Genomic DNA, 25394 nt, shown 5'->3' on the forward strand with positions numbered 1-25394 from the left:
TTAATTCCCCCTTCTCCCTGCGATCTCCCTGACCCGGCTTTCTTATTCTCTCTTTTCAGGTATTGGTTTGGTGCGCCTCTGGATCGTTGGCCACAGTATTGTGCATTGGGCAAGACAACGTGCATTTTCCAGAGGCTGGTCTGGGGGCCTGCAACTCCCTAGAAATGTCAAAGTATCCTGGTATGCGTTGGGTCGAATTTTTCCCAGCGGTATCAAAAAGATTCGCAGCCGAAGGCCCACCTGATGCGTTGGTCATCCAACTGGGCGAGAACGATCTGGCTTATAGAAAAGGACTGGACTTGATGTGGAACATTGTCAATGATTTGGAGGAGTTGCGGGTTTTACATCCTAATATTACAATAATCTGGTCATCTCTGCTCCAGAGGTGATGCTGGAGGGATGCAGCAAAACCGGTGGCTGTGAATAGAGCCAGGAGGATCCTGGAGCGCTCGGTGGCTCGTAGAGTGGTTGCTATGGGTGGGCGGGTCATAGAACACCCGTGCATCCAGTTTAGCAATGAAGCGCTTTATCGGGGGGATGGCGTGCACCTTTCTGACGTGGGTAACGACATTTGGTTGGCTGACATTTTCCATGGAATCAGGGATTGGTTACAGGTTTGAGGGTATTGGCGGCGAGCTGGGCTCGTGTGGCGGTTAGGCATTGGCCAGGGTATTGTTATGCAAATGAGGTCGGGGGGGAGGATCGCCATCACCTCCCCAATGCTTGGAGGGTAGTTCGTTAAAGGACTCCGGGGGGCGTCGCCTCGTCCGAAACCTACGGAGGCTAGGGCCTAAAGCGCGCTCCCGAGCGGTAACCCCTTGGGGAGCGCCTACGGATGTACATCTGGGGGGCTCCCCCTGTTGGTGATTAACCCTCCCCGGTTAGACCAGTTAGTCTGTTAGGGGCCAATGCCTAAGGCCAATACCGCTCTTACCTGTAATCAATAAAGTTGTGGCCATTTTCGCCCATCAACCTTAATTCTGGTCTCCGGTGTCTTTATTTATTTCATCTGTGGGAGGGGGCGGGTATCGCCACGCAAACATTGTCATAGACCACTTCTTTTGTGATGTTGGACCGGTTCTGAAACTGGCCTGTGCCGACACCAGTTTAATGGAGCTGTTAGGTCTCATATATGGTGCAGCCATCATGTGGGGTTCCTTTGGCCTTTCACTGATCTCTTATACATGTATTATAGCCACTATTATTCAAATCCCTTCAGCCACTGGACGATCAAAAGCATTTGTCACTTGTGCCTCCCATCTTATAGTCATCACCATGTTCTACCTGGTGCTCATGGTCATGTACTTAAGGCCTTCAACCCATGGTAACATACAAGTCAACAAAGCAGTATCTATTGTGCACACTAGTCTCATTCCCTTGTTAAACCCTTTCATTTACACAATCCGAAACAAAGATTTCAAAGCAGCCCTGCGGAAAAAAGCAAAAAGGAGGGGGTTTTTTTAGCTCTTCCAGCATTGTGTTTTGAATTCAGTGATTAATAAAAAAATAGACCATAACGTGTGAACGTCCTCCTATGCCTTGAAAATACGAAGGGTTATTTAGTTACTTATCTCCTTGACATCTGGAGGGAGAGCGTTCCACAGAGTGGGTGCCACTGCTGAGAAGGCCCTCTACCTGGTTTCCAGTAGCTTCACTTCTCACAGTGAGGGAACCAGCAGAAGGCCCCCGGTGCATAGCATATGCTATACTAAGATGGGTTTTTGCTCTGTTCCAACTATAAGTCTCTTAAGTTCTTGAAAAATAGTTTGGTTGAGAGCAGGGGTGGATTTAGGGCTGTCCAAGAGGTGCACACTGGAATCAAGGGGGGCACCATCCCAGAACCAGGGAAGAGAAGCATTAGGCTATGGAAAGCAGGTGAGAGGCTCTGACAAGGTCCTAGAGCCCTCAAGCCTCCTTCCCAAACCTTAGTTAGCACTTTTCCAGCTTTGGGAAAGAGGTGGGAGTTAGTGCAAGGACTGTGCGTGGGGCGCCAAATTTTGGCCTCACACCAGGACACCATAGTACCCAACTCCACCACTATTGAGAGACTCAGGTCTCCAGGGCAGAATAGGTTTTCTGTTATTAATGATGGAGAGAGGAGCTTGTGGGATTATGGAGCAGTATTTTTTTATATTGTGGATGCTTGCCATGTCTTGTAAAAGAAAGCCACTTCCGAGCTAGAGAGGAGGTGGGGTTGCGGGCTTCACACCCCTCCCCACACTTGTGGGGGCTGGCTTCAGCCCCTGCGATAGCAGGGAATCCTCGGATGCGTCATACCCCGAGCCAGCCAATTGGCTGGCGCAGGGGGGGGCGTGGCCTTGCCTACTTAGGTCTGGTGCAGCCAAGGGTCTCCCTCTTTCTGGTAAAAGAATTAAAGTTTTCTATCCCCTTCTCCCCATTCTATTCCCCCCCTCTCTCCCCACTTCTCTTCCCACCCCCAATCTTATACTGTAAACACCATCAAAGTCTCACTTTGAATATAATTGATCTGTAAACAGGCTTTAGGACCAGAAAACAGAGGCGATGTACATACTTTTTTAACTCAAGAAAATCTTTAATAAAAACACTTTTTTTAAAAAAATGCAAGGGTAACAGAAGTAGATATTGAGTACCTTGGGGTTCATATGGCAAAAATTGTATAATAAAGGTGCAAGACAACTATTTGTAGGGAGGGAGTTCCACAGTTTAAGGGATCCCACAGAGACTTGTCTCTGTTGGGCCTGTATCATTGCATGCTTCTTATTAATTTGTTCCGATTAATGCTTGATGTCTTCTTCCATTTGGAATTTGAGTGCATACTTTGAAGAATTTGCATAATCAACAACAATTATCATGGAATTTTCAAGTCTACTGCACCTCCCATGACAAAAACAACAACTCGATAGTACTGTACATTTACATTTTCCACTGGCAATTTTTGGCTCAGCTTGAGTTTCAGCAAAATGGGATTGCAGAGGATAGTTTTAATAAGAGACATTATAATATGATAGACAAATGAACTGGACTCCAGGAGAAGGCATTTATTATCATTATCTCTGAGTTCTTTTCATTGAGGCAGTTCTTCTAAGCTCCTCCATAGCAATTAACAACAAACCTTTTTCATGGAGGAATCCTTTCATCCATAGCCACTCAAGTTTCAAATATTGTTGGGGGATATTTCTTAAGGTACATGATGGCAGAGAGCTACCTTTGGAGGACAGGTCTATTGATGACCACTAGTCATAACGGCTGTGTACTACCTGCAGTGTCAGAGGCAATATGCCACTGAGTAACAGCTGCTGCTACTGAGCTCATGTATTTCTTGTGGGCTTCCCAAGGCATCTGGAATGGCCATCGTGAGAGCTGGATGCTGGACTAGAAGGGCTTTGGCCTAATCAGTAGCTAGGTTCTTATGAAATTTATAATAAGAAAATAAAGTTGGAGTTGGCCTTGCTTGAAATGACGGTGCAAATAGTACATAAACATAAAGCTGTGCATCACATTTAAAAATTATAGGTAGCCATATGACCTTTGGGTTCTACCACATTTGTATCCTACCTTTTCTCTACCACCAATTCCTTATTTCTTCTTTTTCTTAAAAAAAATGTTACAGATAGGTAGCCGTGTTGGTCTGCCATAGTCAAAAAAAAAAAATTTAAAAAAAGTGTGTGTATCTGAAGAAGTGTGCATGCACACGAAAGCTCATACCAAGAACTAACTTAGTTGGTCTTTAAGGTGCTACTGGAAGGAATTTTTTTTGTTTTAAAAAAAATGGTTTTCACAAATTCAAAACACACAAACAAACATCCTGTTTAAGTCTTGGCAACATTATTAAGTGACTTCCTCAAATCCCCTTGGTTGAAATTCATTATATCTCATTTTAAGAGTTTTCCAAAATCGATTTTCTCAAAAATTAACATGGTCACTTAACAGCTTTCATTTTTTCTAGTATGACTTTAAACAGCTTAAATCTTATCCTTACATATTTAAATCCTAAGCCTATCTATTTATTTGCAAGCTTTTCCAATTACGTTATCTTAGCATACCGTATTTTTCGCTCCATAGGACGCACTTTTTCCCTCCTAAAAAGTAAGGGGAAATGTCTGTGCGTCTTATGGAGCGAAAGTGTGGTCCCTGGAGCCAAATCGCAGTCTTGAATGACTATGGATAAAATTCATGGGTACATGGAGGCAACCAATGTACAGGGACATTGTGCATGGAAGGTTCAAGGGAGGGATGGTTGGCATATCAGCTCCTATCTTCCCAGGGGGTTAACTGCTCCAATGGACAATTATACAGCAATTGCTATATAGTATACATTAAGCCACTCCAAGAGGCTAAAAGCTGTAGAGCAGGGGGATAAAGGCAATTCTCAAGCAACATTATAATATGTGGATTTTAAAAAAAAAATTGGTAAAAGAATCAGAATAGTTAGGATAGTAAATGTGGCTAAGGAAGTAATAATTTTAAAAGACCCAGGGGACAACAATTTATGTGGTGGGTAGATGGTCTAAAACTAACAGCAGGGCTTATGTGGGTGCAGACAGCAAACAGAGAACACTGCAGAGAACCTGAAGAGGTGTATATCCAAAGATGGAGGTGAGGTGCAGAGAAGAAGAAGATCCATTCATTTCAACAGGTCTGCTGTGAGTAGAGCTAGCATTGGTGACGACCTTCCCGGTTGATGAGGACCTTCTGGCAAGCTTTTATTTCATGAGGCTGACAATGTTTTGTTCAGTTTTAGTTTAAACTGTGTGTTTTCCTTGAAATAATTTTGTTCTTTTTTATAAAAAATTTTATTAAAGTTTTTCCATAAAACAACTCCAATCATATCCATTTACATATCACATATTTTAACTTATTGGACCTCCCTCAACTTCTCTGACAATCATTCGTAGAAATTATATTTCTGTCCTTGTTTGCCTTCTAGCAATATTCCTTATGTTTTCACAAAGCTTCTTTAAAACACACTAGCGTTGTACAATCCTCACATACAGTTTTCAAATACTCCGTAAATTTCCCCCAGTCCTCAAAAAACCTATAATCCTTTTGGTATCTGATTTTCCCAGTTAGTTTATCCAGTTCTGCGTAATCTGTTAATTTTATCCTCCATTCTTCCAAAGTCGGAACTTCTTCTTGTTTCCATTTTTGGGCCAACAATGTCCTTGCTGCGGTGATTGCATACTGAAAAAGTTTACAGTCTCTCCTATTTATATCCATTCTTGTTATTCCCAACAAAAAGGTTTCTGGTTTCTTAACAAAGCTATATTTTAGCATTTTCTTTAGTTCATTATATATCATCTCCCAGAACCCCCTTACTTTCTTACAATCCCACCACATATGCATAAATGTACCTTCCTTCTCCTTACATCTCCAACATTTATTACAAGTTTTGTACATTTTTGCTGAAATAATTTTGTTCAGGGGTGGGCAAGGGCAGCTGATCATTTTCCAGAGCCTCATTCCCAAAATCACAAAAAAATGTCCCCCCACCAAGGATATCTATCACTTCGGTTGTGGATCTATTTGAGAACCAGGGTTGTTGTTGTATCATTTTGAAAATGATTTATGATTTTTAAGTGCTGACCCCATCTTCTGTCACCATCACTCAGTTCTTTTATATTATTATACTGAATTGCAATGGTATGCACTGTGGTATGGTATTGTAAAACAGCCTGAGTGGTGTTGGTTGGTTTTTGGGTTTTTTGCTTCTTTTTATATATTAGGATGGCAGGAAACATATGTATCAGCTAAATAGTTAGACTAACAAACTTCCTCTTTCTGACTCCCATAGGAATAAGTAAAACCACTTTCTCTTAAATCTTTGCTCATTGAAACAAGGAATGGAAACCAATCAAAAAGATGCACTGAGCAATATGTTTGGGCTCCTCTAGAGGATATTGTACAATGACAAGCCTGACCTACACTAGTGTGGCCGATCTGGCACAATAGTAGACACAAGCATCTGAAATGGTCAGGGCACTCATTGCTAGCTTTGCTGTTGAACCACTGGTAGAAGGTGTCACACGTCCTTTAAATTCATTGGCAATGTCTGCAGTATATCCAGTTCGGAAGCCTGCTATGATGACGAGGCCTTTCCCAGGGGGTTGACGGAACCAATACATGTGGTGATCATCAATATTGTATCCAGATACTACACAGTCCAGCGTTACAGAGCCCCCAGGGGATGCCATTACTGACCCGGGTTGTGTCAAAGTGACAGATCCAGAAGATTCTACAAATGAAGCACAGATGGTGAAATAAAATACTGAACATTGACATACAGGTATGAGATAATGGGAATAATGCCAATTAGAGAAGTTTTAACAAAGGTTTTGCCACTGCTACTCACCAGCCAAGAAGAGCCACAGGGCAGAGCAAATGCAACCAAAGAACTTCATCACACCAGAGTAATCCTTGCCTTGGGTTCAGCAGCCGTGTGTCATCTATTTGCCCTGGGTATACTAGGCATCATCATCAATGTGTTTTTATATATTCCGGAGGAAGCAAAGCTAGTTTGCATTTCAAAAGTGCTCCTTCATTTATTCCCTGACATCACCTCTATACAGCTACACATATTCTTCCACTAACAGCAGCTGGTAACCAGTTTCTTTTCTAGGATGTTAATCATAGATAAATAAGGTACTGTAAATAGTGCTGTGACAGAAAGCTAAGGGCAAGCTATCAAAATAAAAACCTGTTGCCTTAGGCCCATGGCCCATGTAGTCCAGTATTTTGTTATCACAGTGACCAACCAGTTGTCTATGGGAATCCTGCAAGCAGGACTGAGCACAATAGCACTCTCCCCTGATGATGGACATGATAACAGATACTAAAGTGATTTCTGTCATTGGCTGCATCATTCAAATATACTTCTATTTCTTCTTGGGAACTTGTGGTTACATTCTGGAGACTGTAATGGCCTTCAATCAGTATGTACCCATCTATAACCTATTGAGCTAATCCATCATCATGAGTGCTTGGTTGACATTGCAGCTTGCAGTTAGAACTTGGCTTGGAGCCCTTCCACCTGTTCTTCCGTCAATAATGATCCTTTCTCAACTCCCATTCTGTGGTCCAAATGTAATTGACCACTACTTCTGTGATATCATCCTAGTGCTGAATCTAGTCTGTAAAGACACCACTTTCCTTGAGCTTCATGTCAAGTGCAGTTACAGTACTGGGTTCTCTCCTGATAACTTTGGTTTTCACCTGTACATCATCACAACCATACTGCACATTCCATCAGCCACTGGGGTGTGGGGGGGAGGGGGGCCAATGCTGTGTACCTTTAGGAAAGCAGGACAGCTCTGCAAAATCCCTTAGCCAATGGAAAAACCCATCCTTGTGGACTGTTTTTATGGCTCCTTAAAGTGCAATCCTATGGCAAGATTCACCAAGATTCATTGGATGCAGCAGATCTCCCACTCAGATGGCTGGTTCTTTGTTCATCTTGGCTCAGACAGCATTAAGTCCCCAACCCTAGTTCAGCTGAAGATACACATGCATACCTTGTTGAAGATACACCAGCTTTCCAGGGGCATGGTAGTATCAGAATTTTTATTTTTTATTTTTTTGTGGAGGGCAGGTAGGCTTCACCTTAAGCCAGTTCAACTCAGCCATATGACTTGGCAACTTGGCATAGAACACTATTTTAAATGCTTGTTTTTCCTTTGCCAGCCTTAAGAGGAAAGTGGCTATAACCCCACTGTGAACAAGGCTTGGATCTGGTGTACCTTTATGCCAGCTTCTTGTGCATTGGGTTGCTGCCTTAGTCAGTTACAGAGCTCGATCGTTTAGCTTTGTTTTCTGGTCACATCTGAATGGCCATTGTGAGAACAGAATCCTTGACTAGGTAGGTTTTGGGTCTGAGCCAGTAGGACTCTTCTTATATTCTGAGTTTAGTCTGGAGGCTTCACAGTCAGATGACTGTAGACACGTTCAAACTGGAACGTGTCTAGAGGAGGGCAACCAAAATGGTCAAAGGCCTGGAAACGATGCCTTATGAGGAACGGCTAAGGGAGCTGGGCATGTTTAGCCTGGAGAAGAGGAGGTTAAGGGGTGATATGATAGCCATGTTCAAATATATAAAAGGATGTCACATAGAGGTGGAGAAAGGTTGTTTTCTGCTGCTCCAGAGAAGCAGACACGGAGCAATGGATCCAAACTACAAGAAAGAAGATTCCACCTAAACATTAGGAAGAACTTCCACTGTTCGACAGTGGAATTTGCTGCCAAGGAGTGTGGTGGAGTCTCCTTCTTTGGAGGTCTTTAAGCAGAGGCTTGACAACCTAATGTCAGGAGTGCTCTGATGGTGTTTCCTGCTTGGCAGGGGGTTGGACTCGGTGGCCCTTGTGGTCTCTTCCAACTCTATGATTCTATGATTCTATGAACTGAAACACAGTTATGTCTTAGCTTGGGAAACTTTGCAGGGAAATGTTTCCACTCCTTGCTGTTGCCTGAAACTGTATTTTCGTAGGACTATACTGCCCACAGTTGTCATTCTCATTTCTCTTAGCAATAGAAAAAGAAAACCACTTTCTTCTTGTTGTTCAAAAGTGATTTTCCTGCAACCTCAACTTAAACTTTTTGCCTTCCATGGAGCCACAGTGCCACCAACAGCCATGTGACAAAACAGTGCCTCTCCCATCAACAGCAACAACAATAAAAAAACAGAGTCTAATTTGTGAAACGCAACTAATTTGTGAAACCCAACAGTAACAGCTGGAGTGCTGGTAGGTGAAAATGTGGCTCAACAAGTTATATAGAAACTTTCTGTGGTTTTCACAACGGAAACTACAAAATAAGACAGCTGCCTCTAATTAGTACTGCTTTGCTGCCCCCAAGAGAATTGTCATCAGTGTTAGATGAGATCTTGCCTCAAGTGGTCCTCCTCCAATGTGCTTCAGCTTAGCTCATTTTCTTATTCTAATTGTAGACTGTGGTGGATGTGAGCATAATGGATTGCCTTTCTGTTCATGTATGTTTTCTGCCCCTAAGTAGTTGGCCATCAAAGTGATCATTTTCTAGGTGGCATCTGCATTATACATTGAAACCACCCTTGTATTGACTTTAAAAGTCAAGGAGGATCCTGAAAACTAGAGTTTGTTCAGTGTGATAGTCTCCCAGAGCTGTAACTCCCAGCATGCTCAAAAAAGTACAATTCTCTGGATTCTCCATGGAACTTTAGCAGTGATGGAGAATCCTAGGAAGCTTCATTTCTCAGACCCTATTGGACTACAACTCTCAAGGTCTCTGGCCATGGAGCCTAGGACTGATGGAAGTTGGAGTCCAAATCATTTGCAGGGCCACAAGTTCCACAAACTTAATTCAAGCCAAAGCTAATTAGAAGCAGGACTTTCAGGACCTTCAGAAAATAGGACAACTCCACAAAATTCCTTAACTTGGAAAACCCTTTCTTTATGGCTCATTAGTGAATTATATCAGTTCTAAAGATGCTGGTTCATGTTTTTGCTGTGTGTCCAGGGAAGAAAAAACTTCCTCTGTTTGCTTAAGGGCTTCCTAGAGGCAACTGGGCTTTTTTGAGAACATAATGCTAGACTGGGTGGGCTGTTGTTCTGATTTAATAGGACTCTTCTAGTATTCTTCGTTTATTCTGGAAGATTCACAACACAGAATAACTGAAACCCAGGTGTGGAGAAATGGTTTTAGCATGGGGAACTTTGCAAAGGAGACAGTTAAAGGTATCCACTCTTCAGTACCCCCTGAAACCATACTGGGAGTGGCTGCCGAGAACATTTTAGAAGACACCTGAAGGCAGACCTGTTTAGGGACATTTTTAATGTTTGATGTTTTATTGCGCTTTTAATATTCTGTTGGGAGCTGCCCAGAGTGGCTGGGGAAACCCAGCCAGATGTGTGTGGGGGGTATAATAATAATAATAATAATAATAATAATAATAATAATAATAATACTTTTGTAGGAGTAGGCATCCTAAAATCAGCATCCCCCCCCTTACCCTTCCTCTTAGCAATAAAAAGGAAACCACTTTCTACTCATTGTTTGCCAAAAGCCACTTTTCTGCAAACCTCACCTTAACTTTTTTGCCTTCCATGGAGCCACATCGCCACCCACAGTGCTGCAAGCAAACAGCAGCTTCTCCCCCACCAACAATAAAAAAACAGAGTCTGCAATTCATTTATAAAACCCCAACGTAGCAGCTGTGGTGGTGGTGAAGAAAAGTATGGCTCAACAAGTTATATGAAACTTTCTGTGGTTTTCACACACAAGAACTAGAAAACAATACGGCTACCTCTAATTTCTAGGCCTTTGCTGCCCCCAAGAGGCTAATTTTAAGATTAGATATTTGCCCATGTGGCTTCCAGTGCAATCCTTTTTCTTATTCTAATTATTGACTGGTGAATCTGAGAGCAATTGATTGCCCCTATGTATTGCCCCTGTGTCTTTGGACAGCGCCGGCTCCCGGCCTCTTGAGCGAGATGGGCGCGCAACCCTAGAGTCGGTCACGACTGGCCCTGACAGGCAGGGGTACCTTTACCTTTACCTTTTATGTATTGATTGCCTCTGCTACTCTCAAGTGTTTGGCCACCAATGTGATCCTCCTGGGTTCATTTTCTCAATTGAGGTCACACCCATACCATACATTTTGGGCTTGTCCACACTTCTGCTTCCCCTGTGCTCACAAAGCACAGATCTGAGTGGTTTTCTACTTGTCCCGTGCTATCTAAGCATGAGCCGGAGTGGTTTTGCCTTTGCCCCACTGCTTTCCCCCAGAAAACCTGCTCTTTAGCCATCCATCGAAAATCCAATTGTCATACATTCTGATTCAGTGCTAAAGACTGGTTGTTTCCCTGGGGAAACCTAACAGGGTTAATATAGGTGCAGATGAGCACTTAAAGCACTGCTATACCACTTTAACAGTCATGTCTAATTCTGGGAACTGTAGGCTGTTAATGGTGCTAATTTCCCAGAGCTGCAACTTCCAGCATCCTAAACCATACCTCTCAACTGTCCTGTTTTGAGCAGGACATCCTAGAGTTACAGAAGCCATCCTGTCTTCTGATTGGATCCTGGGATGTTCCGTTTTGGCTGCCGCAAGAGCACTGCTCTGAAAGAAGCACATTTTGGGAGGCCGCACTCTTGCATGAGTCAGCTGGCTCCCACAAGAGAGAAATCCTGGAATAAGCACATTTGGGGAGGAGTGCGTGCCATCTCGTGGGAGTCATATGATTCACTCGGGAGCATGGCCCCAAAAGATGAAAATCCTGATTTTCTTCTGCGGCATGTTGGAAGCTATGCCTTAACAAAGTACAGCTCCCAGGATTCCCTATGACTGTCAAAGTGCTTTAAATGTATGCTATGAATGTGATGTTATTGACTATGGTGGATGTGATGGCAAGCAAAGGAATGAATTGTTCTGACAATCTTCAGCAAGGCTGGTGTTCACACCTGGTATGTGAGCAGCACCCAAGATCATGGGACTCTGTTCCTAAGCACTCTCTTCAGTTTTTGGAGGGTGTTTCAACACTTTTTTTTCTTATTATATTCCAATGTGCTATTAAATTGTTTACTGCCCTCTTGTGGCAATGCATTTTTTTAACCAGACCAACTATTTACCCTTTTTTTATGTATTGCTGTGGTGCATTTTAAAAATTGACCTTAGTTTGCATCTCTCATTATATGATGATGATGATGATGATGATGATGATATCTTCTGTGACAGCCCCAAATCTGTGGGATACCCTACAATTGCTTGTTGTATGATGAAATTGCATCCAATTGACTTTTGCCCTTGATGCCTGAATTATATATTTTAGTTCCAACTTGACATTAACTTGCTTTAACTAATTTTAATATTGTATTTTTAAATTGTTGTAGCCCATCCTGGGACATGTTGAAGGGTGGTTAAGAAAGCAGCAGCAGCAGCAGCAGCAGCAGCAGCAGGAAGAAGAAGAAGAAGAAGAAGAAGAAGAAGAAGAAGAAGAAGAAGAAGAAGAAGAAGAAGAAGAAGATACAGTGGTACCTCGGGTTAAGTACTTAATTTGTTCCCGAGGTCCATTCTTAACCTGAAACTGTTCTTAACCTGAAGCACCACTTTAGCTAATGGGGCCTCCTGCTGCTGCCGCACCGCCAGAGCACAATTTCTGTTCTCATCCTGAAGCAAAGTTCTTAACCTGAAGCACGATTTCTGGATTAGCGGAGTCTGTAACCTGAAGCGTATGTAACCTGAGGTACCACTGTATTGCTTATAGCATAATGCTTGCGTCTAATTTAAGGTTTGTGTTTTGTTTGGGTCTGGCCACTAGGTGTCGTGACAACACTTGTGAAGTGCAACAGGCATCTTGTAGAAAAGTGTATGAAATTTCTTTCCAGCTTCTGGAGTACAAAATGTAATTGTGAGGCGGTACAAGCAATTGTTACAGCTTAGGTGTTCCAGGCACCACTTTAGGTAAAAGGTAAAGGTACCCCTGCCCGTACGGGCCAGTCTTGACAGACTCTGGGGTTGTGCGCCCATCTCACTTAAGAGGCCAGGGGCCAGCGCTGTCCGAAGACACTTCCGGGTCACGTGGCCAGTGTGACATCGCTGCTCTGGCGAGCCAGAGCCACACACGGAAACGCCGTTTACCTTCCCGCTGGTAAGCGGTCCCTATTTATCTACTTGCACCCGGAGGTGCTTTCGAACTGCTAGGTTGGCAGGCGCTGGGACCGAGCAGCGGGAGCGCACCCCGCCGCAGGGATTCGAACCGCCGACCTTTCGATCGGCAAGTCCTAGGTGCTGAGGCTTTAACCCACAGCGCCACCTGCGTCCCCTAGGCACCACTTTAAGCTCCCCTCAAATAATAATGAGAAGTATGGTTTGTTACTCCTCTGCCCTCCCCAGAATTACAATTCTCAGAGTGGATTAACAGGAGTGATATTTTCCAGTATTGTGAACTTGGTGGCAGTGAAGAGCAGGGTTGTTAAACAAGTTCTGTTTTCATTAGTTAACCTGGCAAAAGACTTGCTTGGCTATTTTAAAAGACACTTTCATTGCATTCACTATATGGTAGAGCACTAAGCAATTGTTCTCCCATTCAAACCAAGCCATCATGAGAAATGGCAGCCTATGGACCACATGGTGCTTTAATAGAGTTCACATTTGTGTTCCACTTTCCACTGACACCAGAGTGGCACAGAAAAAGGGTTGGGTCACCTCACTTTATGCTGACTGTGGGATAGACCAGGATCAATCAGGGACTGCCCCAAGGTCGCTTAGTGAATGTCACAGATGATCAGGGTTGTGGATCCCAGTCTTCAAGCCTAAGTCCACCATGCTAACCACTATACCATCAATTGTCAGCTCACTATAAGATCAGCAAAGCTGCCTGCATTTTTGGATTCTCCATGGGGATGTGTGGCTATGAGTGACTGTGATGGTAAGCTCCCGTATTTCAGAATTGTGTACTACTCATAGGAGCAGATGAAGCTGCTTTATACTGGGGTCACAACAATGGTCCAATCCAAATTGTCCACACTGGTTAGCATCAGTCCTTCAGGGTTGCACTGTTAGTATCACTTTCACCATGCATTTCCACAGCAGGAGTCAGAGAATCATGAGCAATATAGTCCTTCCCTGAAAAACTATGATCCCTCTTCTGACTCAGGGAATCAGAACTGTAGAGGGTCATCTAGTCCGGCCCCCTGCAATGCAGGAATCCGCAAACTGCAGTCTATATCTTCCTTTTTTTTAAAAAAAATAAACAAATATTACAAGCATAACATACAAAAAAGCAAAAAAAAAAACTAATTATACACTAGATATTTCTAGATAGTTATTACAGCATATACAATTGAATTGTCAAGAATCCAAAATAAATGTGTATTATATCAGAGAAGTAAAAAGAGAGAGAGAAAAGGAGGGGGGGAGAAAATTGCACAACGACAAAACCAAAAAAATTAACAAAACTAAAATGACCTATTAAACAAAAAGCAAGATTTAATTCATTCAAACCAGTACCAGGGTATTCTACTGGTATTCTACTCAAAAAGCCCCTCCTATAGGATTTAGTCCCTTTGTTGGTTTGTTGACTTCTGTCTACTCTTTGTGGTTTCAATTAATCCATTTCTATCTTTGATCTGTATTTAATTATTTGTCTCCATCTTGGGATACCTCTATCTTAGAAATTAATCTAAACACAGCCAAGTCTTATTGTCACAATGGACATATTTGAACACAATATACACATTTATAGATTATGCACTTGGGTACATAGTGCACTTGGGACATTTGGGTACCTTTTTTAAAAAAATAAGCCAAGAAATTTGGAGAAGTGAGATGTTCTTCTGACTCACCTGTTAGTCTTAGAGGTGCAAATTTGGGCGGTTTGGTTAAAAATGTGGACCACATGGAAACCTTCTTTATCCCTAGCATTAGATTGCTCTGTAGGTTTTCCCAATACAGTCCAAATCTCACAGTATAAGTGGATTCTGCACCTTCTTTCCTAAGGCTTTCCGTAAAGCCTCCTTGACTTCATTGTTCCTGATGGTGTATATGAAAGGATTTAGCACTGGAGTGATCACAGTGTTCAGCACAGAGATGGCTTTGTTGAGGCTGAAAGATGAGTGTTTGGCAGAAGGTCTTAAGTAGATAAAAAGGACTGCCCCATACAGGATGCTGACCACAGTCAGGTGGGAGGCACAGGTGGAGAAGGCCCTCCGTTGTCCGCTGGCTGATGGGATGCGCAGAATCGTGGAGATGATGAAGATGTAAGATACCACCGTTAGCATCAGGGAGCCCAGGATCACAGCCACAGCAATCAGGAAGCCGAGGGCTTCAATAAGATGCGTGTCTCCACCAGCGATCTTCAACATGGGCCCAATATCGCAATAGAAATGGTTGACAACATTGGAGCCACAGAAGGGAAGCCTTACGACCAGCACTGTCTGCAGAAGGATGGTGCAGAAGCCCCCTAGCCATGTAACCAGCGAAAGTTGAAGGCAGACATTGGAGGTCATGATGGTGGTGTACCTGAGCGGCTGACAGATGGCTAAGTACCTATCAAAGGACATGACCGTGAGGATGTAAAACTCCGTGATGCCAAAGAGGAAGTGGAAGTAGGACTGGGCCATGCAACAATAGAAGCAGATGGTGGTCTTTGCCGACAGGAGGTTGGTCAACATCATGGGAACAACGGCAGTCGTGTACCACATCTCCAAGAAAGAAAGGTTGCTAAGGAAGAAGTACATGGGCTTCTGGAGCCGACGGTCCACTCTCACCATGACAATAATGAGACCATTCCCTGCAACTGACAAAATGTAGAGCAGGAGGACCACGAGGAACAAGGTGATGTTCATTCCCCAAATATGTGGGAATCCAAGCAAGATGAAATCTGACACTCTTGTGCAATTGGTCAAATCCATAACTGGGCTCACCAAGATGGATAAGAGAGAGGTGATGGAAACTTTAAAAATTATGATTTGGATATTCAATTCATCCTGCACTAAAATGGAGAGCAGAATACATTTTCTCTTCTTATTTCATTGAATTTCCCATATCCCCGTGTTATTTTAATGGGTTTAGCTAAAGCATGTCTATCCCACTCTTTAGCAAAATAAAAACATAAAAAGAGGCTCCCACAGGTTCATGCAAGACCAGGCAGAAGATAGTCTATTTCTTCACACAATCTAAAATTCATGACACACAAAGAAATGGGGATAAGGAGTGAGGAGTGAAAAATCAAGGTCAGAGACCTGTTTTTAAAGTCACTAGGATAGAAATAGGTTCAGTAGCCTGATGGGAATGCCTGCTGCCAGGTGACAGTATTTCAGCAGAGGCAATAAGATACACCTAGTTCTCTTCCCTCCCTCTGTAGGCTGATGGAATTTATTGGAAGGAAATACTGGCATTAGAAATGGAGACTGAATTTGATTTAGTTTGGATTTTTAGAACTTAACTGAATCCAAACTTGGATCCAGGATTTTTGGCTTTGTTCTCAAGCCACATTTGTGGAAATTCCTCCCGAGGGAGATACATCTGTGCTGGCTTTGAAATGAGCTATGAAACCCTATTCTAGACTTCTTCTTTCAGTCGAGATGCAATACTGCTTGCTTTTAATTACTTTCATTGCTGTTTTTCTTTTATCACATTGACTTTAACATGCTCCTTCCTATTGATCTTACATTTATTTTATATGAGTGTGGTTCTGGCCCGCCTGTACAGTCGTACAATGTTTTGTGACCGGGATCCATTAGCCGAAAAGGACGCAGGGCAAAGTGTCACATCTGCACACATGCGTGGAGCACGATTTAGTGCTTCTGCACATGCACGAGCAGAAAACCCAGAAGTAACCCATTCTGGTACTTCTGGGTTTGCTGTGGACATTCACCGGAATGGAAGCTAGACGAGGCAGACATTCACGGAGGTATTACTGTACAATGTTTGAACTTAACTTAACTGCTCATTTAAAATCACTGTATATATTGGAATTATGTTTTTACCAACCTCCATTTTTCTAATGGACTGCCTTGTGGAAGCTTTGGCCTTGAAAAGGCAGCCACAGAATATTTAAAATAAATGAACAATGTAGCTCTTGAAAACATTTTTAATTTAAACACTTATATGTTCCAGGAGTGGGGAACCAATGAGCCTTCAAATGTTGCTGGACATCATTTCCCATCATCTCTGATCATAAGCCATGCTGATTGGGGGCTGATGTGATCTGAAGACCAAAAACAGCTGGAGAGTTGCAGGTGGTCCTCTCTTGTTTTAAAAGTACCATTTACATGCATTAGTTAATAGCTACTAGCTGCACTGGCTGTATTCCTCTTCTGCTGTTGGAGGCAGTATGCCTCTGAATGCCACTTGCTGTCAGGGACCCAGCACTGAGGAGAAATGGTGGGAAGACTCCCCCTCCCCCTGCTCCTGATCAACATCCTGAAGCTTCCCAGGAGCAGGAGGACAGTATAGATTTGGACCAGTGGTTTGCAGAAGGGCATAGTTCAGAAGGCAGAAGCTGGGAAATTCTGGATGGAGAAGAAGCACTGGGGGAGAGAGAGATTAACTGTCTGGAAAGCATCCATCTGCTCAGCCCAACGTTAAGAAGAACAGTTAAGGTGCCTGCACAGAAGCACAGTGGTTACGAGCTTAGGTTGCAAGCCGCAGTAGAGATGTGCATGACTAGGGAGGAAATGGGTGGAACCCTTAATTGGGAGCACCTTCATTCCTAGGAAATGGATTCTTTGTTCTCTCTCTGTGGTCATTAAAGTTTCTAACTGGTGAGGAGACTCCTTTTCCTTTGTTCTGCTTATCTACTGTCAAAGGAGGAGGGGGAGGAAGCCAATTCCCTGAAGCCTGGGGATCACAGGTGGGGATAGAGCTGCTGTTGCACTTAGATCATGCTCATGGGCTTCCTAAAGGGCATCTGGTGGGTCACTATGAGAAGAGGATGCTGGACTCTATGGGCCTTTGGTGAGATCCAGCTGGGCACACATACAAGTTTCTACATATATTAACCACTATAGCTATGTTGTACTTCTAATATTCCTCTGAATACAAAGTGGCAAGAGTTCTCATAATGGGTGGCGGAGTGAGACAAGAAGCCCCCAGTAAAACACAAAAAATATATATCTACTTTCTGCTTCGATCAACACAATTTTGAAAAGAAAGCACAGATGAAGTCAGCAGGGAAGTGAAGAGAGGGAGAGGTTTGTTGTTTTTTAGCAGAATACAGAGTCTTTTAGCAGAATAAACATTTCAAATAAGTGCTGTTTTCAGCTCTAGGTTTGTAGAATCTGAGAAATGATACAAAGCAAGGCAAGAGGGTGCTTCTGCAGGAAATGAACGCATGACTGAAAACTAATGAGTATTTGCTTTAAGACTACAAAGCATATTTTCTAAAAAGGGGTGGGTGGGGGATTATATACTCACATTATAGCTATTGGATCCATCACAAACGTGCCAATAGTACATGTTCAGGGCAACAATCAGATAGCCAATTATATGTTTTTGCCAGTCATATTCCAAACGTATCATCCTACTGAAACGAAATCCTATGGATTTTCTTCTTCAGAAGTCTTGGAGTTTTATCCAGCTGCCATTCTATCCTGTCCTTTCCCTTAGTGTCAGCTACATAGCTATATCTGTTCTGATTGATCTCCTGTCTCTATCTACCAGCCCTGCTGAAGGTTGCCTAGAGATTATTGCTCCCCGAACCTGCAAAGCATGTGTTGAAACATCAAGATGCACAATAATGTGTCTGCAATTTGGTGTATGTGTTTAAATTTATCTGCAGTGTTTAAAAACTTTCCCACAAATTATACGGTGCAAATGAGGAGCTATCTATGGATCTTCTGCGTAATGTTTTTGGATTCGCTCTCTAATGATAAGCCCTGTAATTTCCCATAAGGGAAATCAACATTCTGCATTACAAATAGTTTTGAATTCACCTAACTAAGAAATAATTTGCTTTTGAATTAAGCACTTATTTCTTAACTAGCTGTTGCACTCAGGTCCTACTTCTGGTCTTCCCCATGGCATCTGATTGGCTACTGTAAGAACCAGATTCTGGACTAGATGGGCAATGGCCTGATCCAGCAGGATTCTCATATGTTCTTAGGACTTCTTCATAGCCCTTAAAGAATGTGAAAGGCACAGCAGGCTTAATTCCATATTCCATATTATTACAACATCTAAAGCCAATTTAATGGTTCCTTGCCTATTAACATGATAAAAGTTGAAGCCACAGACTGCTCAATCTGTAATGGACTGGATTAGGCATATTGGGAAGGTAGGCTTTTCAAATGAAATCAATGTATTACAAGTGAGATCTGCAGTAGGATATTGCAGAATTCAAAGTTCCAGTCAGTCAGCCATGCTCTTTTCTGAAATACACCATTCCATGATCCCCCGAAATGTTTTCTCTCCCTCCTACACACGCACACAATGGACACTCAGAATTCTGTGGCCACTGAATATGATGAGCCCTCATTGCATTATGCTGGGGTTCCCTTGCTTACATTTTTTCTAAAGCATATTTCTGCAAACCTTGTGCATGTAGACAGCACTAATGATACTGTGTTTCACCAGACACATGGATAGTCCAATGGAACCACATGTCACTGTCCTGTAAACTCTGGCTGCCAATAAGCTGGTGGGCCCAATTCAAGCTGTTGGTGCTATCATATAAAGCCATTAAAAAGGCTTGTGGCCCAAGTACAGAAAAAGATATCAATTATCTCAGGCCCTGAGATCATCCAGTGAGGCCTTGTTGGTGGTGCAACAACTAGGGAAGCCTGGCTGGTGTAGACCAATGATAGGGTCTGCTCAGTGGTGGTTCCCCATTTATGGAATGCCCTCTTTAGAGAGGTGTAGCCATCTCCATCAGTATTCACTTTTCGGAGAAATTTGAAAACACTTCCATTTACCCCCTGTTCCTTAGATCACTGGTTAAGGGAATGTTTTTAACTGTTTCTGGTTTAGAGTGTTTTTTAAAAAAAAAAAAAACAAAAAACACACAGCCTTCATAGAAAACCAGCAGAATCCCTAATCTGTCCTGATTACCCAATGCCAGGAACACAAATTCTATATTCCCCTAAATGGACAGAGTGGCTGGAGAGAGACAGAGAGAGAGAGAGAGAGGATCTCTGTAGACCATAAGTGTTTGGCAATCCCCACCGCTGGCATTCATTACTTCAAAGGTTGTTGGCCTTAGATTGATTGACAGCTATACCATCTGGGTAAAGTATTGCACAGGTGAATTATAAGTGTGTATAAATGAAACTGGAGAAACATCATGAAAAAGTACATGGGGAAATGTACACTTTTTTCCTTAGAATATATGAAGGATGACAAATTTGTTTCAGTTGCTTTTGACAACCCACATATTTACACATTTTTGTCTATTTGAAGAAGCCGTGGTCCGATCTGAAAAATACAAATATCTAGATTACAAAACTATAAAAATAAAGAAAAATTAAGTCTGCAAAACAACAATTACCATGTGGTTAGGGTAGATCAACGTGTCAATGTACACTTATCCCCAGTGTAAATATGACATATCGGCAAAAGTCGGAAATTGAAAGATAACTCACAGTACGTACACAAAAATTGATTTCAGATTTAAAATCAGCATTGAAAGAACATATAAGAACAGTTGAAAAACCTCATGCAACAGAAAATGAAAAAAAATTGTTCCCCAGTATACTGTGTATCCCAAGGGAATACATTTTTTGCATACCTCCAACTGTACATGTCATTTTCAATGCTATACATGTCATGTTCAATGCTATATAAGTCACTTACATTTATATTCATATTGTACTACTATGGCTATGTGTTTAATAAAATATTGAATTCTTGAATTGTGAAAAACAAAGATTATGGTGAAAAGTGAAAAACATGAATTGCCAAAAAAACTAGAGCTTACAGAACCAAACCAACTTCAGATATGAAATCAGCACGTCGAAATTAGGTTAGAACAACTGCAGGTGTCAGTGCATCAAAAAAATTGTTTCCCAGTGATATCAACACATAAACCAGGTTGATTCAACATCACCTGCTCCTAACATCACCTTTGGGTGTTGCTTATGGAAAATCACAATGCAACATATCCTCAGAGACAAAATCCCAGACGTTTTACAGAAGATGAGGACAGAGCTTCATGATTTGTGAAAAAGGCTTCATATGGTGTAGATGAAATATTCATTTCATTTATGGCTCAGAAGTAGGTTTAGAACATCAGTGAAATACCTTTTACAATGAAACTTGGATAGTAATATTTGAAATGTGGATAGTCTTGAAGGAAACATTTCTCCATCTTCCCCCTTGGTTCTCTAGCTAAACAAGAGAAGGAAAGTCAGCACTCTCCCGCTGTACATCTTTTTATGGAAACAGGTATCATGGAAATCCAGCTTTTTATGGGAATACATTGATCATCGCGGTGGTGGTGAAAATACGCTAATTATTTTTCAGGTATGTTGATGTTTTAAGTGACATTGAATTCATTCTTTTCCTGTACTGGGAATGTTCTCCTCCTCCCCCTCCCCACTAAGTTGTACTGTTTAAAGTTAGGTTCAAGCATATATTCAAATGAGTTTATTAAATTCATTGTTTCTGGAAATTAGAAATATCAAACTCAGGGATCTACAATATATTTGGAAATGAGAATAAGACTGGAGATATGTATTGGGTGAGATCTAATATACGGAGAATGGACATAATTTCTCTTCTCCTTCCTATGACCATCCTTACACTCTTTTTATCCCATCCCACCTGCTATCCCGTGCTTTAAAATTAGAAATGCAGGAGAAATCTAATTCATTTCTCACTTAACCTACATAATTATCACATTCTGGTGCAATGCACAAACCCAAACATAGTCATCCCTTGAAATTTGCACCTCTCTGAATTTTTCAATGCACTTTTTCAGCCAAGTAATGTGTACAAAATTGCACAGACTAAGTAGGAAGTAAGAGTAGAAATTTGATTCAATTCACATTTAAAGGCAAGCCTTTCTAATTAGCATTCTCCAAAGCAATACATGGCTCAAGCATAGCTAAGCTATCCTTCTAAATCAGGCATCGGCAACCTAAGGCCCATGGCCGCAAGCAGCCCACGGGGGTCGTTTAACCCGCCCATGAACCGCCCTGAAATGAGCCGCCGGCTCAGCAAGTCCTTGCACGCTGCACTAAACTGGCATAGCATGGCGCAGGGACTCGCTTCCGCGGCACTGGAATTCGTGTCTCTGCATGTCTGTGCCAAGTAATGTGTACAAAATTGCACAGACTAAGTAGGAAGTAAGAGTAGAAATTTGATTCAATTCACATTTAAAGGCAAGCCTTTCTAATTAGCATTCTCCAAAGCAATACATGGCTCAAGCATAGCTAAGCTATCCTTCTAAATCAGGCATCGGCAACCTAAGGCCCATGGCCGCAAGCAGCCCACGGGGGTCGTTTAACCCGCCCATGAACCGCCCTGAAATGAGCCGCCGGCTCAGCAAGTCCTTGCACGCTGCACTAAACTGGCATAGCATGGCGCAGGGACTCGCTTCCGCGGCACTGGAATTCGTGTCTGTGCATGTGCAGATGCCGGAAATTAAGTCTGCACAGATGTAAAAAATTTCATCTGTGCAGGCATCCAGAAATCACAGACACACGCTCTCACACGTGCCCGTGATCCGGCCCACAGAGGGATCTCCACTGGAGTGAACCGGCCCAGGCAAGGTAAACCTTGCTGACCCCTGTTCTAAATCCACACTTCCAATGCAGATTATCATCATCATCATCATCATTTCAATTTATATACCACCTTATACCCACAGGCCTCAGGGCATTTCACAGAATAAAATCAGAATATAAAACCACAAAACACATAATCAAAATAAAAACAACAACCCAGTAACCCCTTCCCCAACACATTTTAAAAGGGCATAGGATGTTAATCAAATCAACCCAATCTTCCAATGCAGCATAGCTATACTAGGGGAAAGGGCAGGGGAAAGGGCATTTATTACTTTTAAAAAAACCATATAGATGCAAGGAAGCTTGTAGAGATTGTATATTAACCCAAACTGCATATGTAAATGTGGTGATTGGGAGAAATTTGTAGCAAAGAGCTAATGGATTTTAAAATTGGAAGGAGGTAAAATTGGAGAACCAAAATGTGCAGATTTTTCACTACTTGGTTTGCCCTGGCTTGTCCATGCTAGCATGCCTGGAGCTAATGCTAAGTCTGCTTTCTGCTGCCGTACCATCTGTGAGTGGTCATTGTGGGATGCTTATGGGCTGCACAACTGTTGTTACTGCACAACTGTAACAACGGTTGCAAGGTCAAGCTTTTACAAGATCAAGCATGTAGCCCTCGAGCTGTGTGATAGACCACTCTGAGCTAGATGACCCTATTGTCTGACTCACCAGAAGGCAGCTTCCTATTTTCCTCATTAGCTCTTTTTCTCTCCTGTCTACTTGCAGACTCAAAGGATGGACTTAACAAATTGCTCAAGAGTGACAGAATTCATCCTTCTGGGATTCCCCCATTTTCAGGGCATGGATATCTTTTTGTTTGTGGTGATCCTCCTGCTGTACCTTCTGAGCATTACAGGGAATGGTCTCGTCATTCTCATTGTGACTGTGGACCATCGGCTCCAGAAGCCAATGTACTTCTTCCTTAGCAACTTCTCTATTATTGAGATTGGACACACTACTGTGTTTATGCCGAAGATGCTAGTCAACTTCCTGTCGGCAAAGAAGATGATCTGCTTCCACTGTTGCATGGCACAGTCGTTCTTCTACTTCCTCTTTGGTGTCACAGAGTTTTTCATTCTTTCTATCATGTCCTTTGATAGATACTTAGCCATCTGCCATCCATTGAGGTACCCTACCCTCATGACCTCTCAGGTTTGCCTTAAGCTTGCACTGGCTGCCTGGCTTGCAGGCTTTTTCTCAGTTATTTTCCAGGTGTTGAAGGCTGTGAGGCTTCCTTTCTGTAGCTCCAACATTGTACATCATTTTTTCTGTGATGTTGGAGCTTTGCTAAAGATTGCAGGGGGGGACACAAAAATCATTGAAGCCCTTGGCTTTGCTGTGTCTGTGTCTGTGATCCTGAGCTCTCTGCTTTTGACGGTTGTAATTTACATCTTCATCATCTCCACAATCCTCCGTATCACTTCATCCAGTGGACAGCGGAAGGCTTTCTCCACCTGTGCCTCCCATTTGACTGTGGTCAGCATCTTGTATGGGTCAGTCCTTTTCATCTATATGAGACCTTCTGTCAAGGGCTCTCCTTTAGGTGTGGTCAGAGCTGTGTCTGTATTGAACATGATTGTCACCCCAGTGCTGAACCCTTTCATATACACAATCAGGAATAATGAAGTCAAAGATGCTTTACGAAAAGTCTTAGGAAGGAAGAAATTTGCAGTTTCTAAGTTCTAAGCACTGACTTGGGTTGGAAAGGACTGCAGTCTAACTCAGTGCTCAGAGAGACCTGCATCCCAGCAACCCAGTCAGATGGACAGTATATAAATATATCATCATCACCATCCCCTGTAATTTTACCCTATGCTCCTCTGAATCCAAGTTTACCACAGCTCTGATTCTATTCTGAAATGGTGCCATTGCCAATCAATTTAGTGATGATTAGAGGAGATGGATGGATGGATGGATTGATGGGTATAGAAAGAGTAATCTACCTACCTATGTCCCCACTTACCAGATAATGGCAAGAGATAGCTGATTAAGTGGCCTTCTTTGAATCAGACCCTTGGTCCATCTAGGTCAGATATGTCCACACTGACTGGCAGGACCAATACTGGCTTGCAGACAAAGGTTTTCCCCAGTCCTACCTGTGGATGATGGGGACTGAACCTGAGAACACTTCTCTAATGTCTCAGAAAAGCCAATTCCTGGCTTCATCCACTTTCTTTGGGTGTCTTGTCCATTTCCAGGCCCTGCTTTGAAGCAGCTTTGACTACATAGCCTATCAGTCTGGGGACACCAAAGAGCGGTGTCTGGAAGTTCTGTCAGACTTGGTGGCACCTTCAGAAGATGCTATGGGAATAAAGAAACTGTGGCCCTCCAAATGTTGCTGGACTACAACTCCCATCATCCTTGCACATTGGCTGTTATGACTGGGACTCAATTTGGGTTTTAAAGTCTAACAGCCTCTAGTAGGCCACAGATTCCTCACCCCAGCTGTAATAAGATAGTGTGGCCAGGAAGACAAAGTTTTCTTTTATTAAATGATTTCTAAACAGCTTTTCATCTCAAAGAAGAAATACCATATGGATTTCCACAATACCAATGCATAATAATGAAGTCAAAGGTGCTTTAAAATAAGCCTTAGGAAGTAAGACCTTTGCAGTTTCTAAGCTCTAAGCACATCACTGCCATGTAGGGAATGAGACACAAGTTGAAAAAGGATCTCACTCCTGGGCTACTGTAGTCAATCTTTGAACCTTATACAGCCATGAAACCTGTGGTAAAATATTGCATGATTGAATTCTTGCTTCCATACATTACTCGAAAGGAAATTCCAGGAAAAAATACATGAGAAAATGTAGACTTTTAGAATATGTGAAGGATGACAAATAAAACATTCAATTCTTTATGGAACATCAACACATGTGGGCCTGGCTCACTCAACATTACCTGATCCAACCTTCAGCTTTGGGTGTTTCTGATTGGAAATCACAAAGGGGCACAGCCCTAGAGACAGAATCCCAGAACTTTTGGAGAAGGTGAAATAACTTTTCATTAGTGTTGTATGATTCATAAGAAGGGCTTTGCAGGGTGTAGATGAGATATCCCTTTCATGTGTGAATCAGAAGTGCAATTAGACTATCAATTAAATATCTTTTACAGGGAAAGTTGGTTAGATCTCCTTTAAGGTGGGCACTGTTGAAGGAAACATGGTTTTACCTCTGCCCTTCTTTACCTAAGCAAAGAAAAGAAAATCAACACCC

The 25394-nt window shown here is 42.4% G+C and overlaps 2 protein-coding genes across 2 annotated transcripts; one reads left to right on the forward strand and one right to left on the reverse strand.

The window, feature by feature from the left end:
- Positions 1-14409: 14409 nt before the first annotated feature.
- LOC309356172 (olfactory receptor 6X1-like) lies at positions 14410-15294 on the reverse strand (the record flags this gene model as incomplete). Its single annotated transcript, XM_081887347.1, has 1 exon — positions 14410-15294. The coding sequence occupies one exon, from the start codon at positions 15292-15294 to the stop codon at positions 14410-14412; it is 885 nt and encodes a 294-aa protein (XP_081743473.1).
- A 7686-nt stretch (positions 15295-22980) lies between these two features.
- LOC309356173 (olfactory receptor 6X1-like) lies at positions 22981-23865 on the forward strand (the record flags this gene model as incomplete). Its single annotated transcript, XM_081887348.1, has 1 exon — positions 22981-23865. One exon carries the CDS (start codon positions 22981-22983, stop codon positions 23863-23865), a length of 885 nt encoding a protein of 294 aa, XP_081743474.1.
- Between the last annotated feature and the right edge of the window lie 1529 nt (positions 23866-25394).

The sequence above is a fragment of the Podarcis melisellensis genome (genome assembly GCF_964234715.1).
Source record: "Podarcis melisellensis genome assembly, chromosome: 13".
NCBI lineage: Eukaryota > Metazoa > Chordata > Lepidosauria > Squamata > Lacertidae > Podarcis > Podarcis melisellensis.